This window comes from Ursus maritimus, unplaced genomic scaffold (assembly GCF_017311325.1).
Source record: "Ursus maritimus isolate PB19 unplaced genomic scaffold, ASM1731132v1 scaffold_3, whole genome shotgun sequence".
NCBI classification, from domain to species: domain Eukaryota; kingdom Metazoa; phylum Chordata; class Mammalia; order Carnivora; family Ursidae; genus Ursus; species Ursus maritimus.
In genome coordinates this window covers 102,979,387-102,997,025 of record NW_024425563.1, presented here as the reverse complement: position 1 = coordinate 102,997,025, position 17,639 = coordinate 102,979,387, and the positions used below count along the sequence as shown (strand labels likewise).

Here is a 17,639-nt window from a genome sequence, read left to right as displayed (position 1 = left end):
TCTGTCCCAGGGTCCCGCTGCCACGTGCCTGAGGATTCTATGCTTGGTTCACATTGTCTCAGTTCCTGTGGTCTTGCTGAATATCCCTCCTCTCCCTCCCACTTCCTCGGGCCTTGATTTGCCCTCTGGGGATGGCTCTCACCACATTAAACTTCACTTCACCTGCTACATTTTCTCAGCCTGTCTTGCTAGTTCTCACACATCCCTTCACTGCCTTGCTTCTCTGTGTCTTCCAGTTGGTTCATTCACGTGAGCTAAGCGGTTGTGGAGTCACTGTGAATGAGCCCAGTCAGCTCACACCATCACTGATGGCTTGGGCCGTAGCCGCGTGTAAAAGCAGGGCCGAGGAAGAGCAGGCAAACCAAGTGGGGACGAAGAAGTTACCTTGGGTCATGGAAGACTCCGTATTACCCGAGAGACAGTGTCTGGGCCACACACTTCCTTGAAATGCTGGCCAGGTCCATTCTCGGCATTAGCCGATAGTGTCCTGAACTGAAAGGAGGCATAATATCCCTAATGCCTTGTTTTCTGAGCTTATTTCAAACATGAGGCTAATAATACTTCCCTTGTGTGTGCATGCTCTGGGTGTTCAGTGAGACGGTGGGAGACCAGCTGACCTGGTATCTAGAATGTAAGAAGTCCTCGCATCCTGTACCCTTTGTTCTTGTTTGTAGTAGTATTCTGTTGCTATATGATAAATTTCTACAAAGTTAGCAGATTAAAACTACATATATTTATTATCTTATAATTCTCATACACCACAAGTCTGGGCACAGCATCCACTAGTGGGTCCTTCACGCTGGTTCTCAGAAAGCTGAAACCAGGAGTTGCTGGGTTGTGTCCTCAGCTGGGGCTTGGGTTCTCCTGCAAGTTCCTGCAGGTTGTTGGCAGAAGTCAGTTCCTGTGGTTGTCGGGCTGAATTCCCTTGCTGGCCGGTTGGGGGTTGCACCCAGCTCCTGGAGGCCACATGGCCCTCTCACAGCACAGCAGCTGCTTGTTAAAGCCAGCAGGGGTGTCTTTGTTACACACCACCTCATGGAGCATTCCCTGATTGTGGCGTGGCCGTTCCGCCATATTCATGGGACCCTCCGCACTCAAGGGGAGAGGATCGTGTAGGCCATGTACACCAAGGGGCGGGGATGTTGGGGCCATCTTTGAATCCTGCCCATCACATTATCACATTTATCTTGAATCTAACATAATTGCTGAGGATTCTTTTCTTTACAGATTCATGACAGAAAATAGTTTAATCTCCTTTGTTTACTGTTACTTGTTTGAACTCCACGTACCCTAAAAGCAGGAAGTCCTATTTCTCCCTTGAATGCTCCCGTCTTCTCCCACACGGATGTGTGGGCACGCACACACACACACACACACGCACACTAGTTACCCGAGACCACTGGGACTCATTAAGGAGGACGGCACCAAGGACTTGCTGTGCACAGCGCCAGGCGTCTCGTGAGCAGACTATGCTGTCTGGGAGCTGTTGGGTCCTTGCTGGCCCAGCCCTGGCCCGGATTCCCTGCTCACGCCACCCCAGTCCCCTGCACTAGGCACTTCCTCTTGCAGTCTGTGCTTAGCCGCTCTTTTCCACAAGGCAGCCCCCGTGTCTGCAGCTAGGGCTGCGGCCAGCAACGCTGCACCAACACGGAGGTCCTCGTGCCAGCCCAGGGCATTGCCAGGTTGCATTTCTGCGTGGAGTCTGCTCAGATGTCACCTCTGTGAGTCCTCTCTGAACAGCCTGTTAAACTTGTATTACCTACCACCCCCTCTTGCTTGCTTTCAACCTGCCAGCTTCTGCTTTATTTTTCACCAAATTGCCATCCAACACAGTTCACATTTTTCTTGCTTGTGTGTCTTTCTCTTCTAGAAAGAAAGCTCCTCCAGGGCAGGACTTCTGTCTGGCTTTTCATTGCTCCACCCCCAGGATCCAGCACAGAAACACGTTCCTAGTACCGTGATGGCTTTTTGATGGATGCATAGGTTGTAAGAATCAGCAGCATTTTTAAATTTTGTAACTCAGGTATAATTCATACAGTGTTCTATCCGTTCCAGGTGTACAGTCTAATGATTCAGCAGTTCCACACATTACTCTGTGCCCATCAGGATAACGTGCTCGTCATCTCCACCACCTGCCCCCAGCCCCCTGCCTACCTCCCCTCTGGCGACCACCAGTCTGTTCTCCCTAGTTAAGAGTCTGTTTTGTGTTTGTCTCTTGTTTTCTTTGTTTGACTAGCAGCATTTTTAAGTACACACTTCAGTGCTCTGCTATTTGTTGGTTGACTAAAGCAAGTTAAACAGATGACCTTCTGTCACCAACTTACGGGAGCGTCTCACGGAAATCATAGCAAGTTCCACCGCGTACGTACAAGTTCGTGCCTGTGGGCTGCGGGAGGACTGGGCGTGGACGCGTCTGCATCGTGTGGAGAGCGCGTGTGTGTGGTTCTGCTTCTGGTTCTGCTGGTGGCGGTGGCTCAGCAGGAGTCTCTCTCAGCTCAGTTTGTCCTTGAAATGACAGAGGGTTTAGCTGCAGTTCGGTGCCAGGTATTTAGAAAGATAGACACAAGCCCTGGGAGCCAACCAAGGAGAAACGGCGTCGGAGCTCAGGTTTGCTGAGTTTCACTTAACTCATAACTCTCCATCTTAACTAGTTTTCACGAAGATTTCCTAGGGAGCTATTTTCTACACATTTTTCTTCATAAAACAAGCCAATTTGTACTGGAATTATCTACAAATTCAGTGTCCAAGATCCTGGATCAAACTGTACATTTCTCCAGCTATTTTCTTTTAAGAGAAGAAAACTGGCAGGAACCTGGATCACAAGATCATTAATGTTCCTGAGAAACAGCCCACCCTGCTCCCTTCCCCCACCTGCCCCCACGTGGACTCGAGTCACTGTGGTGAGAGTTTGTCTATAAACACCAATGCGCAGAACCAAGGGACTTAGCTTCCATAGTAGGCCCTCTTTTCCAAAAACAGGTGGGGGGGGTGGAATGTTAAAGTCCGCACTGAGTCCCGAGGGCCTTGGACAGGCAGCAATTCCAGGGGAGGCACAGCCCCTGAGCACCCCTGAGCCCTGCAGAGTCCCCAGCCTCAGGCACTGTGGAGGGGGCAGGGGCAGCAAGAGCAAGGACAGTCCCATCAGCAGACTGTATAAGGATGATGAACTTCGAGCAGCACTGTTAAGGGGTCCCGCCCTCCCACGCATTTTACTGGGAAACTGCGAAAACTCAATTATGGGAAACTGTGGCTCACAGAGGTTGAGTCACTTGTGAGAAGTCGCACAGCCATGATGTGGCCAGACCAGGACTAACCCTCCTATGTCATCTGATGTCCTGACCTCTGCTTTTAACCTCACTGGACTTGTCGGTACATCCGGCCATCCTCTGACCCTCGTCTGGGATCGGGCACCGAGCAGGCCCTGTGGCACATGGACACGGGTCTGTGGTTGCAGGGCTGATGGGTTTCGTGTGGGTCTTCGGTCCCAGGCAGCCCGTGTGGACCAGCACAGGGAGGGGCACAGTAAACGTGGCACTTTGAGTGACGCTGACTGCGTCCACCTCTGTACTTTCTGTGTGGGCGTGAAGACTGACAGCGGTCAGTTCCCCCAGGCTGTGATGCAGCCGGGCCAGTCCCGTCCTTTGCCCGGAAATCAGCCCGGACCTCCTGTCTGGTTCGGTATTCCTTCCGGGACACTGACCAGCCTCTGCCCCTCTCTCCTGCAGATGCCGCCCTTACGAGGACTGCTGTGGCTCCAGGTGCTGCGTGCGGGCCCTCTCCATACAGAGGCTGTGGTATTTTTGGTAGGTCACAAGTCTTCCTGCTCTCGACCACCCACTGCCCAGGGTCTCTGACACCATCGCGTCACCGTGCCCTGAGGTCTCGGTGTCAGGGACAGCCTTGGTCAAGATAACAGGCGTGTTCGGGTGGGCTTCCTGACGAGCTGTCCTGCTCACAGAGTTTGCAGAAAGCTCACTCCCATTTTCACAGGTTGCAGCTGAGAGAGGAGTGAATGTTTTGGAGGGTGGGCGGGGTGACAGGTTGTCCCTCAGCAGCTGCTTCGCCAGGTTCTGAGGTGGAACTGATGGTGATTGTCTGGAAGACCCAGAATTAGCAAATCTTGCTATAAAGCCCCTGCTGCCCGAAAGTCGTTCCCATTCACGTTTGTGTCAGCTGAACCCTAACTTCCAGGACAGACAGCCTGCTGACGATCTGCCAGCTCTGCGGAGGGAAATCGGAGCTGTCTGGTCTGTCAACTCTGCCTGAGGAGGGATCGAGGGAGCGCTGCTGACAGCGCATCCTAAAGGACAGACATGCATGTGCCACCAGCTGCAGGAACCCCCTCCCACCTCTCCCCTGCCCCACTGCAGTGGGCGTGTCATCTGGGCAAAGCCCACAAAGCTTCCTTATGACTTTTGGATCCTGATATTACCAGCTTCCAAAGACTTTAAGGCTTTTACTGAGCGTATTACAGCAGCCAATTGATGCTCCTTTCTGACAGGTTGTTCCCAATTTTTGATAAGGGAAAACAGCAATAAGTGGGGATTCCACAGGTCACGTTGTCTTTGAGAGGAGAGGCTGCTGTGGTATCACTGTCTTCAGCTCCTTGATGGGGCATTGGCCATTTGGGGGCTCAGCTCACCTGTCACATCTGGCCCCGGCCTGGCCTCCCTCGGGGCTGGCTTGACCTCCCCTGTCTTGATATCAGTACTTCTGGCGAGGCAGCCAAGTGCCGTGTTGCTGCCTCAAACTCTATCATAGGAGGTTTGTTTGTTTTTATCCCAAGATTCTCTAAATGTACACATCTCTGGGTGCACTTAGGGTGCAGTGGACCAGTTCCAAGCAGGGACAGGAGGACCAGGAGGGGTGGCATTGCAGCGCTCTGCTTCGCTTCATGCATACTCCCCTCAGGATTTTCCTCCATGGGGCCTTGTACTAGAAGGAGACAGGACTGTCTGGGCAAGAATCCTGAAATAGGAAGTTATGCCAGGTTGCCTGAAGCACCAGATGTTCCTAAAAATGAAAAAAACTTGTCAAAGTTGAGGTATTATGTGATATTTTTGAAAAATTGAGAGCCCAGGGGGCACCTGGGTGGCTCATTCAGTTAAGCATCTATTGATTTCAGCTCAGGTCATGATCTCAGGGTTGTGAGATCGAGCTCCATGGTGGGCTCTGTGCTGGACATGGGGCCTGCTTGGGATTCTCTCTCTCTTTCTCTCCCTCTGCCCCCCCACCACTCCCGCACTCGCTTGTTCTCTCAAAGAAAAAAAAAAAAAAAAAACAACGAAAAAATCGAGAGTCCAGGAAAAACGTGAGGGCCTAGAAGCTAGAGCATCTCCTGTTGTCTTTCCCGGGAAGCTTTACCCAAACCCGCAGTCAGGTGCCATTGAGGTCTGGGCCAGGGTCACTTGTCAGAGTTGGGGCATCTAGTAGGATAGCATGCAGTGAGTTAGTGGGATCCGTGCACACAGACATCGTGTGAGTGCCGTCACACGAGGGGTGCCAGGTGCCAGAAGGTGTGGTCAGGTTGCTGTGTTGAGATTCTGACAGGGGGTTCTGAAGTGAGGATGTAGCCAGATAATACCTCAAGGTGTAATTTTGAGGGGCCCCAGCTGAAGTCAAAGGACGCCTGGGTTCTTTCTGCTCAGTGCGTTCCTTCTCTCAGTAAACATAAACACAAAAGTATCTGGTACGCACCAGGGCCCCATGGGGAGGCACTTGCAGTAGTCAGGCTCCTGAAAGAGACAGATGTCTAAATAGGTAAATTATGTGTGTAGACTTTTGTTTCTTTTTAAAGATTTTATTTTATTTATTCGAGAGAGAGAGAGAAAGAGGAAGAGAGCATAAGCAGGGAGGAGCTGCAGAGGAAGAAGAGGAAGCAGACTCCCCATTGAGCAGGGAACCCCACTCCGGGCTCGATCCCTGGACCCCGAGATCACGACCTGAGCCGAAGGCAGGCTGAGCCACCCAGGTGCCCCTATTTGTGGAGAGTTTTAAACCAGTGTTCTGGAAACAAGGTAGAGCTTCTGATGCCAGAAAAGTTGGGGAAAGCTCAGAGACGGTATTCTGTGCAGAGACCAGCACATTAGACACATAAGAAGAGCTGATGTGGTGAGAGAGTGGCAGGAAACTCATGCGGGAGGCAGGTGTTTGGGAGAGAGGGATAGGGGATGGGAATATGGAGCTGGACATGGAGGGAAGGAAGGGCTGCTCTCCAACCTGGGTCCCACCTTGTTTTTGAAGAAGTCTGTCTCCTTCCCATAGAACAAAGGTTTTGGAGGAAAATGCTTTCAAAAGTCCCTGCCAGTTCTAAACTCTTGAGTAATCTTTAACCAGCACCGTCTTATTGGGATTGGGAGAGCTAGACCGGTGGCGCCCCTGCTGGAGCTGGAAAGCACACTCGGAAGGAGTGAAGCCTGGCAGGGCTGGCGCTGTGCCTGAGCTCTGCTGCCTGGGCTCCCGCTTGGGGGATCCGGCTGCTCCTGGGTCTGCACAGGAGTTCCACCACTGCCTGGGATGTGCGTTCAGGGAGAGGGCCAAGTGCTGGGGGGAGTGCAGAAAGGGCACTTGAACAAACCAGCTTACTTTTGATACTAGAAAAGGCAGAAACTGCCTCTCTTAATCTCTGGAAAGCTCCCCAAACCTGCTCAGCAATCCATCTTTATACTTCAAAGGACTGCCTTTCATTCTGTTCTGCTCCTTTTCCCTAACTGAGGTCCTGCTTTCTCTCTCTCCTTGTTCCTCTAATCTCATTTCCCTGCCCCGTATCAGTTTCTCTCTTGAAATAAGTTCTTTCAGACTAATATTTCCATGAGGAATTGATACTGAAGCTGGCAGGTGGTCTCCTGCCATGTGACTTTGTTCTGTCCCTGCCTTGTACTTACTTGCTATCAGTCTCAAGTATGAGGTGCAATGCCATTCTTATTTGGCTAGGAGAACAATGATTCCGTTTGATAGGATAATCCACATTTCAGTTTATCTCATGGAAGATACCCATATCTCAGATGTCTTGTGCATTTTCCCATCCAGGGAGCCCGGTCTCTTGAGTGAGTGGTAGTGGTATTTGAAAGGGTAAACCCTCATACACAGCCAGCCTCTCTGTGCTTTGTATTTCTGCTCAGCTACTTACAGTTGGACTCACTGTTGAATATGAGATTATAATTGCGTCCACCCGAGGGAAATTAGTTTTAAGAGGTGACACAGTTCCCTTTGTGATTCCAGCATCTCGGTGCTGAGATGCCAGGCCCCTGCACAGTGGGGATTCGTCAGCTCCCCAAGACTGCAGCCCACAGCCGTCCTCCGGGGCCTCTTGCTTACCCAGGTTCCTGCCTGAGCACAGGTGCTGTTCTTTCCACGGAGAACGTGCCTTCCCTCCTCTTCAACTTGCCTGTTTCTTTCCATCCTTCAGAACTCAGCTCAGATGTCGAAGGGAAAGAAGTTTTTCTGATTGCCTCACTATAACATATACCCTTGTTTAAAACCTCTGGTTGCACTGACTTGTACACTTAAAAATGGTGAAAATGGTCAATTTTATGTCATGTATATTTTACCACACACACACCCCTCTGATTGCACCTTCATTTTTCTTTCTCAGCACTTATCAGAGTTGTAAATCACTGATCTGTAAGTTAGTTGTTTGCTGTTGCCTCCTCTAGTAGAACTCGGGTTTAATGGGCAGGGAGGGACCTCACCTTACTGTCTGTAATGCACAACATGGTGCTGGGAGCAGAGCAGCTTGCAAACTGTTGAGTGAATAATGAATTAGAAGACAGGTCAGAAAGCCACAATTTCAGCCCTTTCCTGAGTCATTTCCCGTCTTGTGCCTCTGATCTTTCTTCCTCCTCCATGTTCCAAGGTTGTCCACTAAGTACTTATTGACTGACTGATGGACTTAACTTCACATCATCTTAATATTCTTAAAGTCTTCATCGTCTGCTTTCTTCTTACATTTCACGTATGTGTGGTCAGGTGCCTTTAACCGTGACGCATTGGGCTCTGCGGCATGGTCCTCTTTCAGGAGGCCGTAAGCTGCCCACATGGTGTGGGTATATCGGCTGAGGTTCTGGAAGATTCCATGCGTCCCATAATAATGTCAGGTCAGAGACAGGCAAGAGTTTCCCAGCTATGTCTGTGCAGGACAGACAGCTTGGCTCCTCTCAGAATGACTTCCCTTGTTTCTAGAAAGACAAGGTGCAGCATGACTGTGAGGTGGGAAGGAGCCGTTTGTCCATCCGTCAGTCACTGTGGAATACCATCAATGGGCAGCCTCTGGGAATTCCTGGATGGGTTGGACAAAGATCCTGACATTAAAGCAGTCAGGTCTACTGTTTGTTAGACTTTAAGGTCGCAGTAGGAGAATGTCAGCCATACTTAGAGATTTCACATTGGCAGCTTCTTTACTGACTGTGAGTATTTTCTCTAGTTCTGTAGTTTTCTGTAATTAAGGTGTGCTTTAGGAAGGCCACCATTTAAAGTTTCTTAGTGAGTGTTCATGTAATGGTGGAGAGAAAACTGCTGGGAAGGATAACTGTGCTTACCCTTGCTGCTTTCCTGGTGAAGACTGGAAAGTGGGGAACACGGACAGTGCGGCCAAGCTGGATCAGCCGTGGCTTGCGTTCAGATGGCACTGAGAAGGCCTCTCCAGTTTGTTTTTTTTTTTATGTTTTTTTATTATATTATGTTAGTCACCATACAGTACCTCTCCAGTTTTGACTAAAATTATTGAGTTGAGGTCAGAGCCACAGATAGGAGGTGATGGCACAGCCCTTTGGAGCATTCTGAGACAGAAAGCTCACTCAGAGAGCGTCTTTCCCCCGGGGGTCCTCCACCCAAGCATGTCCTGGCAGAAGTGTCAGGGGAAGGCCAGCCTGAGGAGCCTGGTGCCAAGCCCCTAGGACCCCTGCACCCGCGCTTCCTGTTGGCGATGCCCACGTCCGAGGCCTCCGAGCCCGGCCCGGCCACCTCACCACTGTGCTCTCCTGCAGGTTCCTCCTCATGATGGGGGTGCTCTTCTGCTGTGGGGCCGGCTTCTTTATCCGGAGGCGCATGTACCCCCCACCGCTGATCGAGGAGCCTGCGTTCAACGTGTCCTACACCCGGCAGCCGCCGAACCCCGCTCCAGGTCAGCCCACCCTCTGTGCTTGTCTGTCCTGTCTGCGGTGTTTGTGTCCCCTGCAAGCTGGTGAGGTACCTGCTACCACATACGCGCCTGGGGGAGAAATTCGGGCCGTGAGTATGCACTTCAGTCCTGGTGACCAGCCTTCCGGCGCTTTCCTGCTGATGAGAAGTGCAGCGCCGGCTGGATTGTGCTCGTGTCCCTCGTACTCTTACCTGGGTAGTTGGGCACCTCTTATGCGTGTCTGTACCGTTCATGTGTGCGTACCGTTTGCTCTTTTTCCTTAAGAATTACTCACATATAAATTTCTGTGTACAGACAGTGGTGTTCCTGTTCTCATAATGCGTCTGGACTAAACGCTAATTATGCCGCTCCACGGTGATTTGCTTAGGTATCCTGTCCTCGCCATCTTCTGCGTCCTCTTGTTTATTATCCGTTCTCTCACCAAGTGCGTGTGCAGTTTACTAGTGTCCTGCACACTTACAGCGCTGCCGGGGACGTTTCTGCACATGTTACATTGGCCTAGTTAGGGAACATTACCCAAAGTGATGCCACCCAGTCATAAAGTTAGTGGTTTCTTAATTTTTACACAATTGCTTTAACTATCTAAAACTCTCAGGTACAATGGTGGGTGAATTCAGGCTTCGCTGGGGACCCACGGCTTCCCTAGTTTTGACATTGTCTGTGAGATGCATCCCTTCCCTTTGCGGGAACTTTGTAAGGAGGACGGGACGGGGGGCGGTGAGGCGTTGCGCACTCGAGCTCCCATCTTTTGGCCGCCGGGTGCCTTGCGGCTGGCGGGCATCACAGGTGCCACCTGCAGAGTGGAGGCAGGGATTCTCCGTGGATCACACACTGCGAGGACGCAGAACTCTGGGAGCGGCTCCTGCCGTGGGGTTAAGGCCTGGAGCTGCGCTATGCGGTGTAGGCTTGATGGGTAACAGCACCGTTAGCTTAAAATTTTGTGCAGAGGGTAGATCTTACATTAAGTGTTCTTATCATAGTAATAACAAATTTGGAGGTAAGGAATAGATTTATGGCATATATTGTAGTGATGACCTCACGATATATATTTATCCCCAAACTCACCAAGTTGTATACATTAAATATGTTCAGCTTTTTGCATGTCAGGCATAACTCAAAAAACCGGTTTAAAAAAAAAAAAAGAGGGGGATTTAGTGTAAAAAGTTTTCTCTCTCCTGTTCACATGAGGACATGCTGTTCTCAAGATGCAAAGGGAGTGGAGATAGACATTTGTTCATTAGTTCTTTTACACCAGATACTCCTCAGTTTTTTTTAAAGAATCATCTTTATTATTTTTTTAAATGTTACTAAAAGATCTGAATATGGATTTTCCGTAACAGTTCAGAGGTTGCTGTACTTAAACTTTCAATCAGGGTAGTATGACTTTTCACATGTAAGTGGATTTTTATTCTTTCATATTTGGAAATATTTGAGTAGCTTCAAATTTACTCCCTAGCATAGGGTGAGGTGCAAATTTTCAGTTAAAATTGGGGAAGGCACAAGATTAGATTTCATCTGGATTAATTTGAGTCAGTCCTTTGATTTTTTTTTTTTTTTTTTTTTCTTTTCCAAGAATGAAACAGTAGATCAGAGAAATCTGATCAGGGTCAAAGACTTACAAATTTCCTCTTTTTTTTTTTTCTGTTATCACTATGTCAATTCGTAGTGCAGGGAAAAGCAGTCCATGTCCCACGTGGCCGCAGATGCAAGATGCCACATGTCCTTTGTCCACGGTGCTGGCCAAGCGTCAGGTCTGTCGTCCCTTTACTGTCAGGGTCACTGCGGTGAGCAGGTGGAGCTCCCAGCTGCCTGCCATGTAGTTCCCCTTGAATGTCTGTGGCGTCTCAGTATTTCCAAATGAGAACGCTGTGTGTCCCCCATGTGCCGTCTTCCTCATCCTGCCTCTTTTCTGCATCTCGGTACACCCCATGTGGGGTCCTCAGTCCCCTTATCAACCACACCCAATAAATAGGTATCAGATCCTTCCATGTCTTATTTCAGACTCTTACCCCTGAGCAGTGGCTGCTGAAAGTTTCCCAGTCGCTGATATCTTCCAGCTCTTTGTCTACCACAGTGCCACCAGAAAGTTCTCTATAAAAAAGTTACAAAGCACATAGGTCATGTTATTCTTCTGCTTTAAAGTTCTCTGCCATCTCACTTGGCTCCCAGCAGGCCCACACTCCTTAGCCAAGGACTCAGAAGCCTTTACAAACCCGTCCCTGCACCCATGGCCTTGCTTCTGCTTGGTGCCCTGTGTGAGCTACCTGCTCTCTCAAGTCCCCCCCATCGCAGGAGACCCCTGCCGTGCCGTTCGGCTGCCTGGAAAATGCCCTCTTGGTGAAATTGTCCCAGGCCATATCCCTTCATTGCCTTTCTCTCCTGGCTGCTTTGCCAAGTGCTTTAACAGCCTTGATTGTGGTGAGTTTTAATCCCTTTGTGTATCCTTCTGACCCCCTGCCGAGCCCGTGCTTCAGTAGGATTTCCATCTCAGGCACCAGGCAGACTCCTGTCTGCCAGCTGAGTGAACTGGTCAGCCTGGGGTCGGGATTTGCTGTGGCCACACTCAGAGCCTGGAGCCCTGGCCTGCGTCCGTTGCTCACTCGGCCCGTGTACACTGCACAGCTGCGAAGCCGCGGCAGGTACGTGGGACACCGTGGCACGGCCTGGGTTCTAGCCCTCGCTCACCCGCTCGTGCATTGCGTACTTCGCACAACTTTGTGTGAAAGCCTGTGCGATTGCACAAGTGACTGTGTAGTCACCAGCCATGGTGAGAGCTGTGCTGGACAACTTCAGGATGCGGGGAAGCCATGCGTGTGGGAGGCCGTCTGCTGTACAGGTAGATGGGAGTGAATGTTTAAGTGGGGATGAGCAGGGAAGGAGTGAGGGACCGGGGATGGGCAGAGAGGCCCCTGTGGTCATAATTTCCTACCAGCCTTTAACACACTCACCACGTCTCCGGAGCTGCAGAGCTGCAAACAGCTGTTGTCCTTCCTGTGACCACAACACCCACCGCAGGACGAATCGAGGGCAGGAGAGCGCCCAGTAAAAAGTCGTCCCTTTGTGGACGGCAAAGGAAGACCAGAAGTGCCAGTGAGCAGCTGCTGGGGATGAAGACAGCCTCTTAAACCCTCGGGCAGTGTGGTGTGGCCCCGTTCTACCTTGTGGCTGGAGGCATTCGGAGAAGTGGGTGCTATTGTCCTCCAAGACCTCTCGTGATGCATTTGCACTGGAGCTGTGTGAAAGAGCCCATTCACCACCTGCTAAGACGCACTGATTTAGGGGTTCCCACCTCTCTGCCCTGAGTCATCACCGTCTTCCTTCCATTTGTACATGTCATAGAGGCCTGGAGCGGTATGAAACAGTCAATCCCAGGATATACTAGAGTATCACAAGAATTGAGCTTGCTTTGTTCCATGAGAATTGGGCTTGCTTTGTTCCATGGGCGTGGGCAGTTTCCATAATTTCACTATGAAATCGAGGTCTGTGTCATTTGTTCACAGCACTGAGCTCGGAAGCTTGGAAGTGCTTCGATTTGATTCTTTAGAACTAGTCATAAAAAAAAAAATAGGGCCTGTTGGCTTTTTAATGATTCCGATGTGGATACCCGTCCCATGCTGTCGGTGGCATTCATCCGCTCTGCGGCAGTTAGTTGGGATCCTGTAACGCTCAGGCCACAGTGCCCCTGGGGATGTGCAGTGGAAGAGGAAGCCCGTGCAGAACTCGGCAGTCTAGGAGGAGAAACTCGGTGCACTGACATTACACGGTAGGGTCACAGGGTAAATGCTATGCCCTGGAATATGCTCAGAGCTCAGGAAAACAGTGTCTTCGTGAAACACAGGACAGTGTTCGTGGATTTGCTGAGTGGCTCCATTTCTCTTCTGTTGACCTGGGGGAGGGGAAGTGGATTCTGGTGAGCGTTGCTTATTCCTGATGAAGAAAAAGCAGAAGGTTTTAGAGAACCCATACTCATGCACAGGAGAACAGGGGGAGGATAGCAGCTCATACCCTGGTATGTATGCATGGGGGCACACAGCAGTGGTCCAGCTGGGACCAGCATCCTCGTCCAGTGTGGCTGAGTGAAGAAAAGCAGATCTAGACGTTGCAGAGACGCTCCTAACTAGGGCATGAGGAGGACTGTGGCAGCATCCTGGTTTTAGGGAACTGATGCAGGTTGGAGCAAGACCTGGGGAAGAGACTGACAAACTAGGTACACAATTGAAGTTCAGAGATAGGGCTCCAAAAGAAACAATGGCGGAAGCACAAGGCCTACCATTAGTTCATTTGGGCTTCGAGCTAGGTGAGGGGTCTTGCAGAAGCTGTGGTTTGGGGAACAGAGGCACCTGGATAGAGGGTTAGGAGGCCTCAGGTCTATGAGATCACAGTGGCCACTGTCTTTTCTGAGCCTAGGCTCTTTATCTGCAAAATGGAATCATATGAAGAAAAGCACTCCTCGTTTTAGTTAGTCTTTATATATGGAGGTGGCCAAAATGTAACTGGAGAAAGTCAGAGCTCCCAAAATGCTATAGCCTCCTGTCCCCCAAATCTTTCCACCTCATGCTGCTGGCAGGGCCCATGGATAAGTCCTCCCGGGTAGAGAGGAAAGGTAGACTTCCTTCCTTCCTTCAGAAAACATGAGCTAACTGGCAGCAGCCACTGTGTTCCCGCAGGAGGAGGGGTAGGACCAAGATAGCCTCACTGCTGCCCTTTAAGAACTTGTAGAAAAGGGGCTGGGAAGAGGGTCAGAAGATACAAACTTCCAGTAGTAAGATAGATAGGTTCTGGGATGTGATGCACTGGTGACTATAGTTAACACCTCATTGCATATTTGGAAGCTGCTAAGAAGCTACACCTTAAACGTTCTCATCACAAAGAAAAAAGTATGTAACCGTGCAAGGAGCTGGGTGTTACATAACTTATTGTAGCGATCATTTTATAATATAAACACAGATATCAAATCATTATGTTTGTATCTTAACCTTGTACAGTGCTCTGTGTCCGTTATACCTCGATGAAACTGGCAGAAAAAAGGAACTTTTAGAACCATGGGAAAGAACGTAAAACCCTGGCTAAAGCAGGGCTGTGGGTCTGGAGGAGAGCAGGGGCTGGACCTCAGGAAGCCCTGAGTGCTGGTCTCAGCTGAACTTGGTGTCACGGGTGAATGTAGGGAAGGGGCGACGGGGACCACCAAGAAGAGGACTCAATTATGGCCTTTCTTCCTAATGGGATATTATGTGGGCACCAGAGTTAATAGTGAAGAGCAAGGCCACGTAAGTGTGGCAAGCCGAGAGTACAGCTGTGTTTGGGGAGGAGGGTGGTGGGTGATGTGTTGTTCAGAGTGTGGATTCTGTGTCGTCGCACAGATGCATAGAGATCAGGCAGAGTAAGTTACGAATCTGTGGTGTTAATGTGATTTGTTTTCTTTTAAAATGGTTTCAACACTGGTTAATGTGACTGACACTGAATTAAAAAAATAATAATATCGAAGAGGATGGAGTATTCCATCCATATTCCATTGGGAGCTACGTCGTTCCTCCTTTCCAGCAGCGCACTTGGGGTGAGCTTGTTGATGGTTTTCTGGTGGTTCTCGTGTCTCAGTCGTCTACGTGCAGTGACTCTAGTGGTCTGACGGAACGACAGCAGCTGCAGGGAAATGGAAATAGCAGAGAGGATGTTTGACGGTCCAGCTACCGTCCAAATCAGAGCTGGCACACCAACAGAGCTGCTTTAGTTCTGGGGAGGACCTGATTTTTGGAGCCGGTGGCGTAAGCCTACTTCCACTTCGGTGTGACGGTCCCTCGGGTGCGCGAGGCGGAGAGCACACAGCCCTGCGGTCGTCTGTTGCCATCTCTAACCTCTGTAGCTCTAAGGGTCAGGTTGTTTATTTCCTGAAGAAACTGGGTGGGGAGACGCTGGTGAGCGGCTGCCCTGGGATTCCCTGGAGGCTCCCCCTGCCCCTCTCTGCTCAGGGGCACCCCTTTCAGGATGAAGTTACCCTAGAATTTTTAGTTTTGGTGAAATAAAGTAACTGGAAATATTTAAGTTTGTTTGAAAGTCACAGACGCCGGTGTCCTGATACACTTCCATAGCTGCGGGAATACTCCGGACAGTCCATCCCTGGCGGCAGAGGGGCCTAGTTGACCAGATAATGTGGGCGAGTGAGGTGTGGTTATGAGAGCTGTGTCATCTAGTGGAGCCCAAGAACGACTGCCTCACAGCATGCGCTTCCTCCTTGCGAACCAGAAATATTTCTCCAGAAAGTTCCATGTGTCTGTCTGTCTGATTTTCTGCTTGTGTGTCTTACCCTTTCTGTCATTCTTACTCTGGTAATTCTTTCTAACTTTGATGCCACCCTTTCCTTTTCTGTGACAACTCAATTGCTATTTCGTATGATTTGCAATACTCAGTTCATATAAAGCAGATACATCTAGAATGTTCTACCATATAAAAATAGGAGTTTAATTTTTTCCTGCCATTTGAAAATGTGAGGGTTTTCCCCCCATAAAAACATTTAGTATCCTTAGCTACTACAAACAGATAACCCACTTCACACAGAGTGCAATTCAAAAGGAAAGGCATTTTTTATAGTCTGCCCTGTTGGTAGGCAGTTCACGTTTTTACTTCAGTAACAGCAGTGTTCCCATCTATCATCTTTGATCACTGGGGACAGAAACTTCTAGCACATTTAAGTCTTCTGCTTATTATTCTCTGCTCTGCCATTGGCAGAGATCGATCCCCTTTCCTGCCCAGTCCACATTCTTAAAAACCCGTCATACTTCAGGGAAGATGACACAAGTCTGAAAGTGTGTTCCTTACGTGGTTCGTAAGAGCAAAGCCAGTCAGACAGACTGTTCCCACCCACTTCGTTTGCAGGAAGGTCTGCTGTTTCCTCTGCCCGGACTGCCTCCCAGGCCTGTCATCATGAACTTTTCTCCCTAAGTGTGTTTGAAATGTCTCTGACTAGTCCTTTCAGAGCTGAAGTAAGGACAGACTCGGGCCAACGCAGACACAGGGCTCCGTGTCGCAGAGAGGTCCCCACACGGTGTCTTGTACGCACAGTCTTCTGTCACCTGTCAGCATGTTTTAAACGCCCTGTGCTGTGTGTTAAATGCTGTGCTTCGCCTCCGTGCATATAGTGGAGATGAAACAGATGGCCCCCGCCTCTGGGCTGCTGAAGGAGGACAGCGAAGCAGAGTGACGGCGGTAGGAACGCCTGACCTCTGATCCAGCAGAGCAGTGTGGAAGCTGTGGACCCTGAAGTCTGAAATGTTTACTCTTATCCTACAAATTCAGGTTGTCTGTGGAACTTCAGCAAAAATACAACATGCATTTTCCACTTGATCTGCCTTTTCCCTTTTAGTTGACCTTTTAGTGTCCTCTAATACATTTCATCTTTTTTTAGAAGACGTTTAATGTCTTGGGGAGATACTTTACAATGTTTTTCTGTCTGCTGTTTCTTGTGTATTAATATTTTAACCCTTACGAAATACAGATCAAAACCACGATGAGATACCACCTCCCACTTGTCAGAATGGCTAAAATTAACAAGTCAGGAAACAACAGACATTGGCAAGGATGTGGAGAAAGGGGAACCCTGTTACGCTGTTGGTGGGGATGCGAGCTGGTGCAGCTACTCTGGAGAACAGTATGGAGCTTCCTCAAGACGTTAAAAATAGAGCTACCTTATGACCCAGCAATTGCACTACTAGGTATTTATCCAAAGGATACAAAAATAGTTATTTGAAGGGGCACGTGCACCTCGATGTTTATAGCAACAGTGTCCACAGTAGCCAAACTATGGATGGAGCCCAAATGTCCATCGACTGATGAATGGATGAAGAAGATGTGGTATAATATATACAACGGAATATTACTCAGCCATGAAAAGAATACAGTCTTGCCTTTTGCAACATGAATGAAGCTAGAGTGTATTATGCTAAGTGAAATAAGTCAGAGAAAGACAAATACCATATGATTTCACTCATATGTGGAATTAGGAAACAAAACAGGTGAACGTAGGGAAAGGGAAGAAAAAGAGAGGGAGGCAAACGGTAGGAGAGACTCTTTAACTATAGAGAACAAACTGAGGGTTGCTGCAGGGGAGGTGGGTCGGGGTCAGGCTACGTGGGTGATGGGTATTAAGGAGGGCACGTGTAGTGATGAGCACTGGGTGTTACAGGTAAGTGATGAATCACTAAATTCTACTCCTGAAACCAATATTACACTATATGTTAACTAGCGTTTAAATAAAAACTTGAAACAAAAAAGATTTTAGCCCTTACGTCTCTGTGGAGGAAGAGCTGTGTAGGAGGAAGCTAGGCTGGCTACTCCTCTGAGATCCATGAAGATAATTATCATTACTGAAAACAAAGCGAGCTTACAGTGGGCATGTAGCCAACCAGGGATATTTCACTAGTCCCCTTTGATTTACCATAGGCCAAAAAGAGAGAAAAATGGTACAAAATTACAGTATCCTACCGGTCATGGGGTTCATGCCTACCTT

At 49.4% G+C, this 17,639-nt stretch overlaps 1 protein-coding gene across 1 annotated transcript in view; it reads left to right on the top strand.

The window, feature by feature from the left end:
• Positions 1-17,639, top strand: part of VOPP1 (VOPP1 WW domain binding protein) — a 113,164-nt gene that overhangs the window by 70,084 nt on the left and 25,441 nt on the right. Inside the window, exons 3-4 of the mRNA XM_040644523.1 lie at positions 3,726-3,803; positions 8,985-9,121. Of these exons, the coding sequence (XP_040500457.1) occupies positions 3,726-3,803; positions 8,985-9,121 (215 nt within the window). The remainder of the gene's footprint in view (positions 1-3,725; positions 3,804-8,984; positions 9,122-17,639) is intronic.